At 44.7% G+C, this 17,730-nt stretch overlaps 1 protein-coding gene across 7 annotated transcripts in view; it reads right to left on the bottom strand.

The window, feature by feature from the left end:
- Positions 1–17,730, bottom strand: part of bahcc1b (BAH domain and coiled-coil containing 1b) — a 115,001-nt gene that overhangs the window by 22,731 nt on the left and 74,540 nt on the right. For all 7 annotated transcript variants that reach the window (XM_061755569.1, XM_061755571.1, XM_061755572.1 and 4 more), the window contains exons 5-14: positions 15,233–17,218; positions 14,452–14,563; positions 13,732–13,925; positions 12,950–13,090; positions 11,869–12,041; positions 9,474–9,843; positions 6,713–7,558; positions 3,423–3,589; positions 2,754–2,890; positions 2,434–2,538 (exon numbers count right to left, since the gene is read on the bottom strand). In XM_061755569.1, coding sequence (XP_061611553.1) covers positions 2,434–2,538; positions 2,754–2,890; positions 3,423–3,589; positions 6,713–7,558; positions 9,474–9,843; positions 11,869–12,041; positions 12,950–13,090; positions 13,732–13,925; positions 14,452–14,563; positions 15,233–17,218 — 4,231 coding nt within the window. The remainder of the gene's footprint in view (positions 1–2,433; positions 2,539–2,753; positions 2,891–3,422; positions 3,590–6,712; positions 7,559–9,473; positions 9,844–11,868; positions 12,042–12,949; positions 13,091–13,731; positions 13,926–14,451; positions 14,564–15,232; positions 17,219–17,730) is intronic.

The raw sequence follows: 17,730 nt of genomic DNA on the forward strand, positions 1-17,730 counted from the left end.
ACGCTGTTCAGGCACGCAGCAGCCAGCTTTAGTAATTAAACTCTTCTTGTCTCTGTGTGTTTGTCTGTGTGTCTATATGTATGTGTGTATGTGTAAGAATTGCGTAGGGATGTGTGAGTAAAGCCTTTCATTGGCATTCCCATTAGCGTTTCTAATAATGGCAACCGTGACAAACCTTGAGTTTCTCTAATCATTTTATCCAGGCGAGGGGTGAACATGCCAACAGAGGTTGGGCGGCATGAGAAAACACATTCATCATTAAGCGTGGCGAAATACTGAGGGTGTGTTTGAAGCGCGCGTGTGTTGTGTGTGTGCATAAATGTGTGTTAGTGCGAAAACGCGAGTGCCAAGTAATGTGTGGCGGTGTGCTGTAGTAGGCGCGGCTGGTGTCGAGTCGTTTATCACTGTAATAATTGTACATCAGGACTTTGCCCAGCTATATTAATGCATGCTAATGGTTCACAGGGAAGCAGCACATAATCAATGCGAGTGATAGATATGATTAAAAGTGATTAATGATGATTAATGAAGGGCCTCCTTGCCATCATCAGTACGGTTCTTTCAAAAATCCTGCCTAGCGTAAAGAGTGCACCCCCGTTTAGCGCGGGGGGATACATTCCAGAACCACCAGCAATGAGTGAAGATCAGCGCTAGAGAGAGAACATATAACAATTTTTTTTAAATAGTTTTATCCCTTCACGCGCTTGAAGCACACTTGTTAAACACATTGTAACCATATTTGAACAAAAATTGCAAGCATAAAAATGTACAGAAAATACTAGATTAGAAATATTAGATTTGTGCCTTTAAGAGGCGGGGCCTAGTGGGGGGCATGTGATGTTGGTGAGTCCGCTGGTGAGTGTCTCAGCGTGAGCTGTGGCTGACAGCAGCACCTTCGTGATGTTTGAGTTTTACTGTTCTCCCTGCGTTCAGTAAACAGCTGAGAAGCGAATTGGTGACTGTGGCTCTCCTTTCCCACATGCTAGGGCATCACAATCAGTACACAATGAAACCGGGACCGGGCCGTGCTGCGAGTAGCAAAAATCTGCGTGTAATTGACGCCTATAGATGCCACAAAAGGACTTCAGCATGTGAAGTGATGCCTTGGCATAAGTGACCGGACGTACAATTTTTAAGCGATACGAGCTGTCGGGGCTGATTTTTTTTGCCTAGACTTGTGAGCAAAAGTTGAGATATGTGCGCTGTAAAGTGGCCGTTTGGCAGAGAGTGAACAATTCTTCTTCTTTAAAAAAAAAAAAAAAAAAAAAGGCTTCAAGCTGTTTATTGCCACTCCTACTTGAAGTTTACTGTCAAACCAAACATAAAACAAAGAATTAAAGGTGTTTGTAAAACAACCAAATAGCTTTGCCTTGGAAAAGCCTTGTTAGCGTAATGCTAACAAACAATGCAAAACACCATTAACATGCTAACGGTTAGCCTCAAGATGCAGTTTTAGAGCCCTTTAAGCAACACATATTTGAACATAAACAGCGGCGCAAGACATGCTGAGATAATACAACAATACTCGCTGGCATATATTCTTTATCCTCCACAAAAAATGACTACGTGGACTTATGGAGGAGTGACTGTTTCGATATATATCCTTATGTGATCCTTATGTACATGGTTTTATTATACTACCTCTATGTGGCCAAGGCACACACACCAGAAGCAGCAGGAGAAGTGAAGATAAAAATGTGTATAAAGCTGTTTAACTCTTTACTTTTTATTTAAGTATTGTCATTATTGTATGTAGGCGGCACGGTGGACGACTGGTTAGAGCGTCTGCCTCACAGTTCTGAGGACAGGGGTTTAATCCCCGGCCCCGCCTGTGTGGAGTTTGCATTTTCTCCCCGTGCCTGTGTGGGTTTTCTCCAGGCACTCCGGTTTCCTACGACATCCCAAAAACATGCGTGGTAGGTTGATTGACAACTCTAAATTGCCCGTAGGTGTGAATGTGAGTGCTAATGGTTGTTTGTTTGTATGTGCCCTGCGATTGGCTGGCGACCAGTTCAGGGTGTACCCCGCCTCCTACCCGATGATAGCTGGGATAGGCTCCGACACGCTCCTAGTGAGAAGCGGCTCAGAAAATGGATGGATGGATGATTGTATGTTTTTATAAAGTAACGATCATTTGGGGAAAAAAAGTGATATAGTAGTGGTGTGGACGGAGAACCGCAATTTAGCGGGGAACACTAACTCCCAAAGAGTGAGTCTGTCTGTGTGTGCGCCTGCGCGCAAGCAGCTCCTTCCAGCGCCCAATCAAGCAAATCACCAGCTTTCGGAGCATTTTAAATGCATTCATTTGAAGTAGTAGAACTTCTTGAAAAATCAACCATGCCTTTCACTAAAAACACAAACACAAATCAGGCCAAATGAGCCCGAGCTCGCCAATCAGGCTGATTGTGCGGGCGCCACGTCGCAGGACCTCACCGAAGTCTTTTGGAGGAGTCTGGAGCCTGCACGCCGGGGGTGGACTTGCGCTTACGGGGCCGACCTGGCCCCCTGCGGGCAGGGCTGCGAGACGTCTCCTCTTTCCTGCAGACGGGAAGGGAAGAGATGAGAGATTCATCTCAGAATTCGGGACAACCACAGAGGGAACTTGTGCTGGCTGCAGGTCAAATTGTGTTCAGGTACGAGCAGGGAGAGGGCATCGTGGATCAGGAGGAGGCAGAATGACAGCAGTATTGTGGATGTCGAAATGCACAGCAGTGCAATGGTGTGTGCGTGTGTGTGTGTGTGTGTGTGCTTACTGGTGGTCGTGTTTCCTCTGAAGCTTGGCAAATTCTCTCTGTTTCTCTTTGTAGCGGCGCTGTAGCTCAGCCAGCTGGACACGCATGGCCAGCTCTTCCCCTCCCATCGTCTCCATGGAGCCTTTCACCGGACACACCTGACACACACACACAAACACAGCAAGGGAATTTTAATGCTGAACACAAACTGAGCTCAACAGTCAGGTGGAGAGCGCAAGTAGCCAGTTTGTGTCGTGGATAGGCCAATGATGGCGACGACAGACTGTGATGTATCCAAAAGCTCAGTTCAATCCCTGTAATAATGACTTCTAATTTACTTACAAATGTACTTTAACAAGCAAATGTAGTATGTGATGACTTGTTTATGTCTTAGTCCTTTACTTCCCCATCAGTACCCCATCCATTTCTATCCCTAGTAAGTGGAGTAAGTTTTTCTCCCTACTTATTTCAAGTAAAAAATTGCTTGGAACAAGTGAAAATTGTCTAAAAACAAGTTACTTTTTACATGATGAGTTTTGACTAGCAATAAGATAAATATTTTGAGATGTTTAGTTTTTGCAGTGTATAATTTACACACAAGGTACTGATATAAGTAAGGAGCCAAGTTTCGAACCCTAAACCCCAGAACTGTGAGGCAGACACGCAAAACACACTCGGGCAAAACCTCACCGGCTCATGACGAGGTGTCCAGCTGCACTTCCTGCGCAAATTCAGCCTTTCCCGAATTTGACATTGTTGCTCGGCGCCATCGTGAGGAGCCCCTCCCCCCATCTCCAAGGCCCGGGCGGCCGCCAGCGTTGCCAGACTGTGCAGGTCGAAGGTCAGCATGCGCTCACCTGCGGAGAGACGGATGGTGGGGGATGGGGGGTTCAGATTGATACATCGCTTTAGCGACATGACGGCTGACGGCGTTACACAACATGTTGCGCGCGGCGAGCTGATTTATTTTGCGAGTGACGAAGCCGTGCCTTCAAGAGTGGTGCTGTTTATGATATTAGCTGTGTAGTTTATTTGATGTATACTGCTGTTCCTACCTAATCGCGCACACAAACAACACGTGCGCGCACGCTAGTGTCGGGGGGGGAGATGTAGAGAGCAATCACTACATCTGTCAATGTCATTAGCTCTGTCATTGTCACAGTGCCAGTAGATGAAACAGAATATTCATGAGACTGTCCACACACACACACACACACACACCTACATAAATGAAATACACACATGTGCAAGTACAGCAGTTTTGCTGAGCCGCGTAGATGTGCGAAGTGCATGAGATTGCAGAGGACTGGAGAGCAGCAGACGTGAGGGAGGGAGAGGAGAACGGAGGGAGGGGGAAGCAATAAGAGGTAAAGTGTTTATTGAGCTATCTATTTATTCTCCCACATCTCCTCATTATGGACATGGACAGAAGCCAATTTAGCCTTTGGAGGAGTGAAGAGTGGAGCATCACGGCTTCCTCTATTGGGGTGTGTGAATAAGATAGAGTAGAGACTAACAAAGCTACTTATGTATACAGCCAATGTTTTTTTTTTTAAATAGTAAATGTTTTGTTCAAACATTCAGTCAATGCAATGGCGTGGTGGTGTTGTTTGTCCGCCAAGATATTTCTTCTTATCAGGTAGTTTTGTGGAAGAGCGTTTCTACGTGCTTTAAGAATTTCTTTACTTAAAAATCTAAAAGGTATTTTCACGGGTTATTGGTTATCTATTACTGGTTGTGAGTAAGTATAGCGTGAAATAAGAAAGGGGGTGATCAATTCAAGCATGTTTTCCTACATATTGGGTAAATCACTCATAACATTTATTTTGCCACAAAAGCCCTTCATTTTGCAAGAATTTCAAGTTAGGGAGGATCTAAGGACCTGCAAAGTGATAATAAATATTTTATAAATTTGACACACTGCAAAGAAGAGCATCGTTATCAACCCTGCCAAATTTTAATGATTAAAAAAATAATTTAAAAAGTATAAAGTATAGAAAATGAAGTTTGAAAAATTGCACACAAAAAAAAAATCGTTGTCCCCACTCTGACAATGGGGCTATTTTTATCTGTCTATTTCCGTCTATTTAATGTGAAACCACTAAAAAAAAAAAAAAAAAAAACATGCTGCTTCATCTAGCATCTTTCTTATGACTACAAATCCATACATGTTTGAGATGTGAAAATATATGCGCTTAATGTGGAATATAGCTTTTTGCCGCATGATTTTTTATCTGAGCTCCTACTAATTAATCTATAAACCACTGAGTCTCTTAATAAATACAAAACAGTGGGGGGAAAAAACATTTGCTCAGTTATCAAAAAAGTGTTTAATGAGTCAGATTTGAATAAAAAGGAAATATGAAAGAATAGGGGGGGAAAAATCCAAACACAAAAGCTCCTGTCTGTGCCCAAATAAAAGAAATGGTGCTAATTTATACAGAGGAGAAGGTATCTTGATTCCACCGCTATCTGTAATTGCGATCTGCAGTGCACGTCTGAGATATTCTTCCGCACCAAGAAGCAGTGTGAATGCATCTGCTCGGAATCGCTTTCATCTCCCAAACACAGTCACGATGACAAAAATTGCCATCAGCAGTATTAATAACATTCCATGCGGGGAAGCCAGAGCGGGTTTTTTAAATAAATGTGCTGCGATTTGGCCGACGTTTTGCAAGCCGTGACAGGACTTACTGATTTCACACCTTATTATTACACATACATGTAAACAATGCACACTGTATCTATCACAAACATACGTACGAGAGTGATTTCTGATTTTCACATGTATTAATTCTCTCAAGACGACGGAGGATTTACGGACACGATTACAATGGTTTAACAATTGAAAAAAAAGTGATGAGAGTAAAATAAAAAATAAAGAGTGAAGCAGAGAGGCAGGAAGCAGCCTAGTGGGGAGACACAGAGTCTGATGGAAGAGAGCAGGGATTCATCTGGGATTACTTAACAGCTTATACACACACACACACGCGTACACACAAGAGCTCACAGACGCACACGCGCTGGCATAAATAAAAACACTTTCTCAAGAGGGACAAGAGGAAAATAGGAGCGCTTACAGGAGAAGTGTTTAAAAGGAAAAGGGTCTAATTAGCAAAGCAAGACGCCAGAGCCTGGGGGACATGATGGTGTGTGCGTGATAATGTGTGTGTGTGTGTGTGTGTGTGTGTGTGTGCGTGCGTGGGCTCATTACCAGAGGTGGGTAGAGTAGCCACAAATTGTACTCAAGTAAGAGTACTGTTACTTTGGAATAATACGACTCAAGCAAAAGTAAAAGGTAGGCGTCCAAATAATCACTTGAGAGTATGCAGTGGAAAAAAAACTACTATAACTGGTGGGTAACTTTTTTTAATCAAAGCATGAACATCACGAGACAAAAATATAAAATGGGATTGTGCAAATTTAGACGTTGCCCAATAATAGCACTTCAGCTGGAACTTTGAATTTAATCTTTATAAAATAACAAATTAAGGCAATTTCTGCCACAAACAAATTCTCAAATTAACTTTGTTTGTGTACACTTTTGAAACCGCACAATTACGATCACGTGACTGCTTGACTTCGCTCAATTGGTCAAATGGCCTCAAACATCACCAGTAATTCCGTTGGATTGGTGAAATAGTCATGCGACGGAGCCCAAGGTGGAATTTTCTCTGACAAATCAAAACATATACATCATGCACGCAATAATAGACTATTAAGAAAAAAGTAGCGAGTGGAATGTAGCGTAATGTAATTGAGTAAAAGTACAACTTCTTAACAAAAATACCAAACTAAAAGAAAAAAGTACCTACCGGCAAGGTGTATTTTTTTGTACTTTACTCTGACAAGTACAAGTTATCCCAAAAATCACTCAAATGTAACATTTATGAAATGCAGCTAATTTACCCTTCTCTCACAATTATTATTATTATTATTCTTTTTTTAAAGGACACATTAAATTAAGATGGACTTGTCACCTTCATCTGGGTTCTCTTTGCTCTCCTGACTCCTCTGCTGGATCTCCAGCTCAGCCAGTTCTCCCAGGATTTCCATACCGTGGTGGAGCAGAGGGCTGGGAGCCCGGGCTGCGGGGGCAGGTGCGTGCAGGGCATCTCGGGTGGCGCACAGGGTGGCGGCAATGAGAAGCTCCAGGCTCCACATGTAGGCCCCTTGCTGCTGGGCTGCCGCGCTAATGGAGAGTGGGGGAGAGCCATCCGTGGGTGGAGAAGGAGAGTGGGACACTTTCAGCTGCTCTCGACTCTTTTCAATCTGCTTGTCTTCTTCACTGTCAACGACCAATTCTTCATGTTCGTTAGTCTCGTCTTCCTCCACGGTGCAGTCTGTTGGCTCGCACTCCATTTTTTCTCCTCCGAGTTCCTCTTTTCCGCATTCCTTCTCAACCTCATCGTCTTTGAATAGCTCCGCTTGCTTTAAGGCTTTGCTTGGGGCCGTGGCAGGGCCGTTTGGATCCAGGATACAAGATGGGGAAGGGCAAGGCAGCAGGCCAGAAGTGGTCTTTTCATGCTCCGGAAGAGAGCATCCATCCCCTCCACTTTCCACCTCCTTTTCTTCTGGGGGTCCACTGTGGGATTCCACCATTTCACAGTCTTTCCCCTCTTCCTCTTCCTCTTCCTCCTCCTCTTCCCTCCTGGTCTCATCTTTAGTGAGAGGTGGGATGTGGGGAAGAGGCTGGAGAGACTTTGAGTCAGGCTCCGCCGGCTCCGAATCCTGCGAGGCTTGCTCAGCCAAGCGGGCTTCGGACGGTGAGGGCCCAGCCTTGAAACCCATGGAGAGTGGAGGGAAGGTGTAAACAGGTGGCAAGTCTGGTGGAAAGAAGAGAAAAGTGAATGAAACTTTTCCCACAAAAAGGAAAAACTAGCACATTGAATATAGAGCAAAAAATCTAAAAAATCTTGAGGGAGAACGGGGGATTTTGTATCGTTCGTTCATTTTTCATTTTTGTTTTAAATGTATGGCCATTCAGTTTTGGGAGACAGAATGACGAATGTGATTAAAGTTGGCATAATACACTGACAGCTGGATGCAGATGGAACAGTGTGTGAATGTTACATTATTCTATACTCAAGAGTGTGTGTGTGTGCGTGCGTGCGATTGAGTGAGAGCAGGATATTGATGACACGCTGCCATTTCCCTGTGATTGCGCCACCAGCCCTGTCACCCATGCACTCCTATTATTGATGGTATCCCTCCACCCCCTGACAATGCAGCCAGATGAATGCATATCCTTCCGCCTGTACTTCTCAAGGACCCCTGAAGGGTAAGGAGGGCAGGTCTCTCTCTCTCTCTCTCTCCCCCACATGCACACTGAGGGCCTATATGCTATCCCTGACCTCAAGAGCTGGTCCTCTTTAGCTTGGAAAGAAGACTATTGCACACATTCACACATATACCTGGGCTTGGAGAAGACCATAACTTATTTCTTGACTATGCTAAGACATTTTGGACATTGGAAATTTGAGGTGACAGTTTGGCGAAGTAGCATTTCCAAATGTATGTAAGGATGGATTTTGAGCAATAAAAACTTAAAAGCTCTGACTTCAAGCCAATCAAACACCTTTGGGATCCACTAAAACAAAGATCATGAGAGCAAGTCCCTCTGAAGTTTAATGTACACGCATGTCTCAATAGTTTTGTCTAATTAGTCACAGAGGTGGCAAAAGTACTCACACACTGTACTTAAGTAGAAGTGCAGATACTTCAGTAAAACTAATCTGGTGAAAGTAGAGGTACTGATTCAACTCCTGTACTTTAGTAAAAGAAAAAAGTAAAGATGTAAATATATTTAAGTACAAAAGTGAAAAGTAAAAAGGAATTTTTACTGTCAATTGTATACAATCAATAATGTGGCACAATGTATAAACAAGCTTTACACACAAAATAATAGAGAAGAGAAAAAAAGTAACTGGACACAACTTTGCTCTAACCTAAATTTTGAGGCCGTGAATACCCAGATGTCACAGAGAAAGACGGAAGAGCAAGGAGGGTGAATTCATTTATTTATTTATTTTTAATCCAACTTAATAGCCAGCGTGTGGTCAGGGGCTACATGGTGGCATGGTTGCTTTAGAGCGCCTCGTTGTCGCGGTGGGAAAAAGCCCCACGATGATCTGGTGGTATAAAATCCAGCCCCTCAAGGCTTTAAAAGTGACGTGCGTAGCTTCTGTCACCCCCTAGGCTAGAATTCTGTATTAAAACACCAGAGCCGTCTCTTTGATATGACATGGGCAATACCTAGCCCCCGCCTCCCCACCGCGTGATTCTACAATGTTTTGTTTTTAAACAAAAAACAAGTTACACATTGCATGTTTTAAGCAGAGATATTGTTTCAGTTCAAACCTGTAGTTATGTATAGACATGAGAAAGTTGCTAGACAAAGTAGCATCCATTTTTCCAGGTTGTAGTAGTGAGTGTAGTTTCAGTGCAACGCAATAGCTTGATTTTTCACAATTTTGAAACGTCATTTGATATACTTGGCAATTTTTTTAATCATTCAAAATCGGCAGGGTTGTGTTCTCTGTGGTGTGTCAAATTTAGAAGACAGATTTGTTTTCATGTTACAGCAATTTTCAGTACTGCAACTAAGTACTTGTACTTCTTGTTACTTGCCACCACTGCTATACAGTGTAGTCACTTAGTCACCGCTACCTTTTTGCCTTCATACTTTCGCTCACCAACGCTCTCAGCATTTATCAATTAACCATTAACATTCCCACTCACCAGGCTCTAGGGATTGCGGGTAGTCCTGAGGTGGCTGTCCCTCCCCCCTGTCGCTGGTCCTCTCCAGGCCTTTGGGTAGAAGCGATGGTGCAGGACTGAGTGCCGGCGAGCGAGGGGCCGCCGCTGCCGGGCTAGGGGCGGGGGTCAGAGGATTGGGCGGGTGCGTTCGCCTGGAGGGGGAATGGTAGCAGGGTGACTGACGACTGCTGGGACACAGCCCCGGTGACGGGGCGGATGTCTTTTGTGGGGGAGGCGTGTGCGAGAAGGGTTTGGCCATGTGCGAGGACGTGGTGGAAGAAGAGGATGACGTTGGGGTTCGCGATGCTGAAGGAGCGTCTTCGAACGTAGCGACTTGCTCATCGTGTTTTCGCTGTCAACACAAAAAAATAGAGATCGTAATCATGAAGAATGACTGGCAGAGTTTTCCTCTTGCTTGTGTCACCAGTTATTATCATGAATGCATTTTACCAAATGTAGTTATTATGTAAATGCTGTTAATTTAAAAACATTTAAAAATGTATCATGGCAGCTGTGCCAGGGTTAAAAAAAAACTATAACAACGATTGGTGCAATCTAAGTGCTGAAATTATCTAAATTTACATTTATCCACTATATTATTGGTTAGCACATCTGCCTCACAGTTCTGTTGTTTGTTTCTATGTGCCCTCCGATTGGCTGGCGGTGTACCCCGCCTCCCGCCCGAAGATAGCTGGGATATGCTCCAGCAGCCCGCGATCCTGGTGAGGATAAGCGGTATACAAAATGGATGGATGAATGGATGGGTATTATTTGTGTCCATTTCTTGTTTCTCAGAATTTCCAGGCCATATCTACACAAACATGGGTGCTATTTAAACATACACACACACACATACGCATGCACAAAAACAGTTTGTGGACTTTCAAAACCTCACAAATTAATTTTAAGCTTACAGCAAAGAAAATCACTGTGACATCACAGGATTATCCCCATTGATTACAGTAGGTTTAAACTTCCCTCATTGTCTGTCTTGTCTGCCCGTCTGTCTATGAACCCCCACCATCAATGTAAAAAGTCTACACACCCCTGTTCAGCTGCCCTCGCAATTGAACAGATTTGGAGAATTTTGATTTTCAGATTTTTGCAAAGAAGAGTGGACAAATATTGGTACATCGAGTAAGTCACACTGACAGACTCCTAAGACTGGGTGCTGTAATATAAGCCAAAGGTGCTGTAAAAACGCATTTTGCTGCATTCCATAAAAGTGGGAAGTCTGAGTTTTCCGACCTCCGACCAGAAAAAGTGCACTGGAATGCCACTCAAACTGGGAGGTCCAAGTCGCGAAGTCAGATAAAAAATATGTACCCCTACTTCACAGAGTTGCTTCAATCTGACGTGACTCAACAATGTCAACCCCCACGGAGACACAAACCACGAATGGTACAAAATTTACTATATTAAAAAAAATATGTATCTTTATTTAGTAATTCGACATAACGTCACGTAACAACGGTAACGCCGCTCCATCTGCATAGTTATTCGGGGGAAATGTATGAAATGCTTATTTTACCTCGTTTTTCCTCCTCTGTTTTTACTGTGTTATAATGCATCTTTAATGTGTTATTTTGTACAGTGTTTAATAGTTCAAGTGGTGTCAATTTTAGCCATCTATAGTGAAATTGGTCTCAATTTTAGTCGTGCATTTACTGCTGCTTTCGGGGGCACCCTTACTCAGAATGGGTAGAGTGATTAGCATATTAATACCACTTGCAGGCCTAGAATTCAACAAATGTCAGCTGGTCCACACGTTGAGTGCGCTGCATAGCGTGCAATGAAGTCATTGTGCCAAATAGCCTTGAAAATTCTGCGAATGATTCCACAGAATCGTTAACTTTAGAAATGGTTCTTCTGAGTCGCAGTTTTCGAAATTCGATTTCTATCCCTTCAACTGGTACAATCCGAGTGGTATAAAGCCATCTTCCCACTCTTCTGGAATGCAGCATTACTTTGAGGGTGCCCATACGTATACAACCAGGTTATTGTACAGTTTTTTACTTTGCCCCTCAAAAGATTTGTTTGTTTTAAACTTGAGTTGTACAGGTTATAGGTCAGATTAAAGGTGGAAAAAGTTGGTCTCATTTATTTTACATCACAAAAACCTAGCATTTGAAAAGGGGTGTGTAGATGTTGTATATCCTCTATATCTAGTTATACTGTTATATATAGTATTAGGTTCATCACGCTTACATTTACTAGTTATATCACACCCAGTTGTTTTGGGATACCCGAGACAGCGAACGGAGGTTTTCCTTGGTAGAAAAGACAACAGTATACATTTGGGTCTGGCCCTAAAAAAACGTTTTACACAACATCCCCTCTTTTACATCTTTTTTTTTCATTTAAGTATTAGTGGTACCTGTCCCAAGGAATGGCGTTGCAAATGTTCCATGGCCCGTTGCTGTTGCAGTGCATACAGCTCCTGTTGCCGTAGGAATGAAGAGCGAGAGTAGATGGGGTGATGCTGGAGGTGAGGAGGGGGCCCACGGGCTCCGTAGACAGGAGGCCACGGACCGGATTGCTCTAAAACGTCTGGAAGACAGACAAGGCAGTGGGGCCCGAGATTGACTTTAAAGCTCGATGTGGCTCCTTTATCAAAATAACGAGGCCATATGGGCAGGGAGCAGCATCAAAGACATAAAAACAAGTGTGTCACAAAGGTGCTCTTTGTTTGTGGTTGGCTGAAGCAATCTTAAAACATACTTCACTCCATTCTGCTTTTTACAAACTATTTTAAATTGGGTGTTATTCTGTGCAGCCCCGCCCTGTACTCAAATGAAACTAACACACACATATGCCTCCTTGGCTGCTTTGTCACTGGGAACCTTTGTTCTGTGAGATTAGCCTGAGTGGGCTAATGTTTCCCATGGGAAGGGTTCAGTGGATGCACTTCCCTTCTCCGCAGGAACTCCCACGGAGAGGAGCAAGGAAGGCGGGAGATAATTAAATTTCACAGCCTGTTTGCAAAGAAGCATTCGAACACACACACACACACACACACACACACACATTCTTCCATCTCTAACATGGATAAGATGTAAAACAGAACCCTTAACGCTAAGCAATGTCTCGTGTTGGTCCAGACATGACGACACAACTAAGTTTAGATGCACACACACACACACACACACACACACACGCCAGCCAGAATCCTGTCACGAGAGAGATGAACGTCAGTTAAAATGGTTTGCATAATGCCGGGTCCATGCTGCTGAGGGCAATGGAAATAGCTGCTCCTATTAACGAAGCTATAAAACATGCTCCCACTGACAGAGGGACTTAGTTGAGCATTATATTATGATTAGCTAATGATACTAAAACTCTGGGAGAGAAACAGGAGCAGTTCCGTTAGAGCAAATGGAGAGAAGGAGGGAGACGGGACGTGGTGGACAGAGGGCAGTGAGAACTCGATGTGTACTTTTGTGTGTCTTGGGATATACCAAGGTGATGATGAGGCCCAGGCTCTGTAGGAAGAACCATCAGCGGGGAGCTGGAGTCTTGGGTGAGTGAGCCAAGCACAGGCTGCAGAGGGCTGGGTAAACCTGGGGGGAAGCTGGCACTCATCCCCACATGGTTCAGACCTGGAACAAAAGGTGCAATAGGGGTCTCAGCATGCAGTCATCCAAACCAATTGGTGAAAAAAGACCCTTCAAATGTTAGTGAAAAGGCAAATTTCAAACAATGACAGGATTTGCTATACAATGAAGCCTCCGTTCATCGCAGAGGTTACGCTCCATACCAAACCACCATTGGGGAAAATCCACGATATAGCGAGACCTTTTTCATATATATATATATATATATATATATATATATATAGTTTAAGCCTCATACTTCAAAGAGGCACCTGTGGGTAGGCAGCGTGTTACAACATCTCTGCTAAGTTTCACCTTTATTTTTACTTTTCCACCCTTTTTTACCATTTAGTGTTCATTTTACATGATGCTAAACAGTTGTAAACTATTTACAGTGTTTTAGCCGTGACATTTTTCGGCGAAGAGCATCGCCGCTTGTTGTTGTGCATGCCTGTGAATCAGCAGACCGTTTACAACAGATGAGTTCTCTCCTTTATTTGTACATTTCACCCTATTATTGTGCTAAACCGTGTGCACTATTACAACATTTTAGTTGTGATATTTTATTTAGTGGAGAATATCAGCGCTATTGGACTTGCGCCGTTTGTCCACGATGCAACACAACAAATTAGAAACAGCACACTTACTATATGAATGTCCCATCCAGAGGGAGGGACTTCCTGTTCTCTGCATCCAGTGGTGGTGAGCCTGGTGAGCATGTGCAGCGGCGTCTGCCCCCAACTGGCTCGCGCCTCCAGGCACCAAGAGGTGAGAGGTCAGGTCACCGTGGCAACTACTTGAAGGGTGGATCCTGGCAAACTCCAGTCGATCCTTGCTGTCCCTTGTTATTCAGAAACAACTTTTATCATTATCATCATTATCTGTCTTCGTGTCGTCACATTCACAATTATGATCATCATCATCCTTGGGATCTTCATTACCACGACAACCATTATATTTATCAAGGATGAGTGACAGCGACAGTGGCTGCCATCATCATGCATTGGTCTATGAATTCTACTTACCTTTTAAAACCCAAATTGAGCTACAGAATAAGAGTGTGATACTTCAGAGACATTTGTTTTAGTCCCCATAACATCACGGCTCATCTCAGAGAAAAAGGCAGACTTAAGAGGTAGTGTTGCCCTGTGTGTGTGTGTGTGTGTGTGTGTGTTGGGGTGGTACAGAAATATTACATCAAAGGATGAGAGCAGTAAATGGAGTGACTGAGGGGGTCTTTAAAGAAATGGCGAGCCTCAGTCCAAAACACATGGAAAGAGAATGAAAGAACTGCAAAGAGACCAAATAGACGCGACGATGTCTAGACGTCTTCGTTCATGCTTTGGTGTTAGTGAATTAGAAAGTACCTAATGATCAATTCTCTGTCCCTTTCTAGGTGGTGAAGAGTGATCTGATCCTCTGTCATCCTCTTCCTCTCCTCTGCCTCGCGGCCAAGTGGATACATGGGTCGGGACACCCCTAGAACACAAATGCAGCTCAATGCTTACAACAAACCCCATAGCAAAATGAACCAGATCATTAAAACACACTTTTATTGTTTCTTTGGGGGTTTTTTCTTCCTTTGGATGGTAATTGTGGTGCTTGTGCTATTGTCATGCTCACAGTCTACCAAGGCGTTTGTGTAACAACAAAGCGCTGTTTACAAACTAAACATGTTTGTGCTAAAATTTGATTGTTCGAACTAAGTCCTTAAATTACTGTTCCCAACTTGAACAATTTTAGGCATCCTCCATCTGGGTACCCACCACTCACAAAATGTGCCTTTTCTCTTTAATACCCTTGGGAACTTCACTGAACTACAACGCTTTGTGAAAATGTGACTTTAAAGATACTTCAATTTTTAGAAGGCCTGCGAATGTGATAAAATATGGCATTCATCCCATCTATGTATAATGCAAAATGACATGTTGAGATAGAAGCTGTTCTCAATTTTGATTGCAAGATTCTGGTGTGCTTGAAAATTTGTCTGCAAAGTTATAATTGGCTGGCCTGTTGAGTCCCCAATTAACATCAAACGGACCAAGAAATGGAGGATACACCAACAGCTCATATTTCCTATAACATAGCCCAAAGCCCCAAAATAGCATTAATTGACTTTCAATGCAACGAACATAGACTATGTCTGACCTTTCATGCTGGGCAGCACTCTGCCCTGTCTGCTGTGTCCAGGGGTGTTGTCTGGAGAACGATGGGGGGGCCTAGCCACTGCTACTGCAATACCCACCGGAGGCTGCCTTACCTCCCCGTCTCCTGCCTCCCCAGCCTCCCTCCCGCCTTTTTCGCCCTTCTCTCCCTCGTTAGAGGAGCCTCTGCGAGGAGGGAGCGACTGTTTGGGTGGGTCTTGTAAGGAGCTGTTCTTGCCTCCGCCTCTTTCCCCCTTCTCTGATCTCTCTCCGCCCTGCTTGAGGCAGCCCAAGCCTCCAAAGGGGCTCCGCTGGGGCAGCAGCAAAGGCTGCTGGGAGCTGTAGTTCATTAAGTTCTTCATGGCGTTGCCCTCTCCTCCTGTGTTGTGTGATGAGGGATGGGATAGAGGAGTAGACTGGTTGCTGTCTTTGTTAGAGGTTACGTTCACGAGTCCCCTCATATCACTATTGCTAGCAGATGTATGACGGGAGTCTTTTCTCTGGTCCTCCTGGGGCCCTCTTCGAGCACCCCAAGATGTTGTTACATGACCGCCATCTCGTCCCTTTTCTTCTGTACCGTGGCTGCTGTGTTGCTGGTGTCGTATCCTGGCAACCTTTTGTCCCTCCCTCTGAACTGCTGAGCCCACCCTTCCATCAGAGTGAGATCCTGATTGAGAGCAGTCCTTAAAAGGTGGAGAGCCATTCTTGGATGCAGACCAGCGTCCAGCCCCAAGGTACGTCCCCTGGGCATCTGGTGGAAGTGAAGGCCGGTAAACATCCTCCACAACCTCCACATCTCGGAGGGATGAGGTTCTTTCCAGGCTGCAGGGTCGCAGCTCGGACTGAGAGCTCGCATTGGAATTATGTTTTTGGAAGTGCTGTTGTTGTTGGCTCCAGTCGGGCAGTTTGTCAGCCTTGCCGTATCCCAGCTGCTGCAAATGTGTTTGGGATTTGTCTTTCTTCTGGCAACTGCTAAGGCGACTGAGGTGATGAGAGGGACTTTCATGAGATCCATCTCCATTCTTGTCCTCTGCCTTTTTACCACCACTTCCTGCTCCACGGCACTCAGGGGCTGCCAGATCTCCCAGCGGTCCCACAGAAGGGACGAATGTTGCACCTAAGACTTTTGCTTCCCTTCTAGACCCTGCAGAAAGTGGATCTTTGGAGGGTACAATGGTAATATGTGCTGGGGGGCAGTAAAACTCCGGATGCGGATGGTGATGTGGGTGAAGCCAGCTTCCTACCACTGCTGAGCCCATGTGCAAGGTATGAGGAGGGGGTGGCGGAGGTGGAGGAGGAGGCATGGAGTAGGAGGGCACAGAGTGCGGTGGTGCCAAGATGGCTGTGGCTGCAGCCGCACCTCTTCTTATACATTCCGAGGGGGCGGTTGAAGAGTCGCTGATCCTCATCTCCCCATTTATGGGTTCTTTATAGCAACGCCTACTGCCTCCAGCAGGAGTTCTCCCTGCTCCACCCCCACTACAGCTGCTTAATGTGCTCCCTTTTTCACTGGAGCCAGTCTCAGTACCAGAAACACTAGACAGTTTACAGGCACTCATATGTTTCCCTCCCTGACTGTCACTGTGGTCTCTGTGCTCCTTGTGACGCTCCAAAGGGTGTCTGGAATCCTCCTCCCTGCTTTGGGGTGTGAGGTGAAGCAGGGGAGCATGGGAGGGATGCGGGTAGGCTTTATGATGGAAGCTTGACGGAGTGGCAGCGGGGCTGGTCTGGTGAGGATGATGAAGCTGGTGTTTGTCTTTATTTTCCTGGTGGCGCTCCTTACTGCTAGATCTTTCTTTCTCCTTTGACAAGGACGCAACAATTTTCTCGCCCGTGTCCCTGGTGCTCTTGACACCTCCTCCTGCGCTGTCCGTCCCTCGGCTGCAGGAGCCGAGCGGGTGGCCAGAAGCGGTTCTGGTGAGTGGGGGAAGGCTGTGATTGGTGGAGAGCAGAGGGGGCTGGGTTGGAAGGCCTCTCAGGTAGAAGTGATCTAGGAGAAGAGATGACATATCTTGAATCATTACAGTCGACGGATGAATGGAAACCGATGCAAAATTCAAGTACAGTGGTATCTGACTTACGAGTGCCAAAATGTATGTGTTTCAAGTTATGAGTCATCTCTTGATTGTTTTTTTGCTTTCTGTTGTGACCCAAAATTTGAGTTGTCGTTTAAGTGAAGCGAAAAGAACAGGCCAAACTGTCAAACATCCTAATACAAAATGAGAATACATGCTGTCAGCCACAATTCACACCCAGACGCTGACACACAGACTAACTGGCCAACCTGACTCCTAACGTCACTCACTGGGCCACACCCCTGAAAGGCACACATCCAACACATGAATACAGTGGACCCCCGCTTATTCGCAGTTTGGCAGTGTGTACATTAATCACACTTTATTAAGCCAGTTTATTTCTTTACATTCTCTGTTATTTTTAAATGTTTTTATACGACAGGGCGTACTGTGCTATTTCTTCTATTTCTAAAAACAAAAAATGTGG

The sequence above is a fragment of the Phyllopteryx taeniolatus genome, chromosome 19 (assembly GCF_024500385.1).
Source record: "Phyllopteryx taeniolatus isolate TA_2022b chromosome 19, UOR_Ptae_1.2, whole genome shotgun sequence".
NCBI lineage: Eukaryota > Metazoa > Chordata > Actinopteri > Syngnathiformes > Syngnathidae > Phyllopteryx > Phyllopteryx taeniolatus.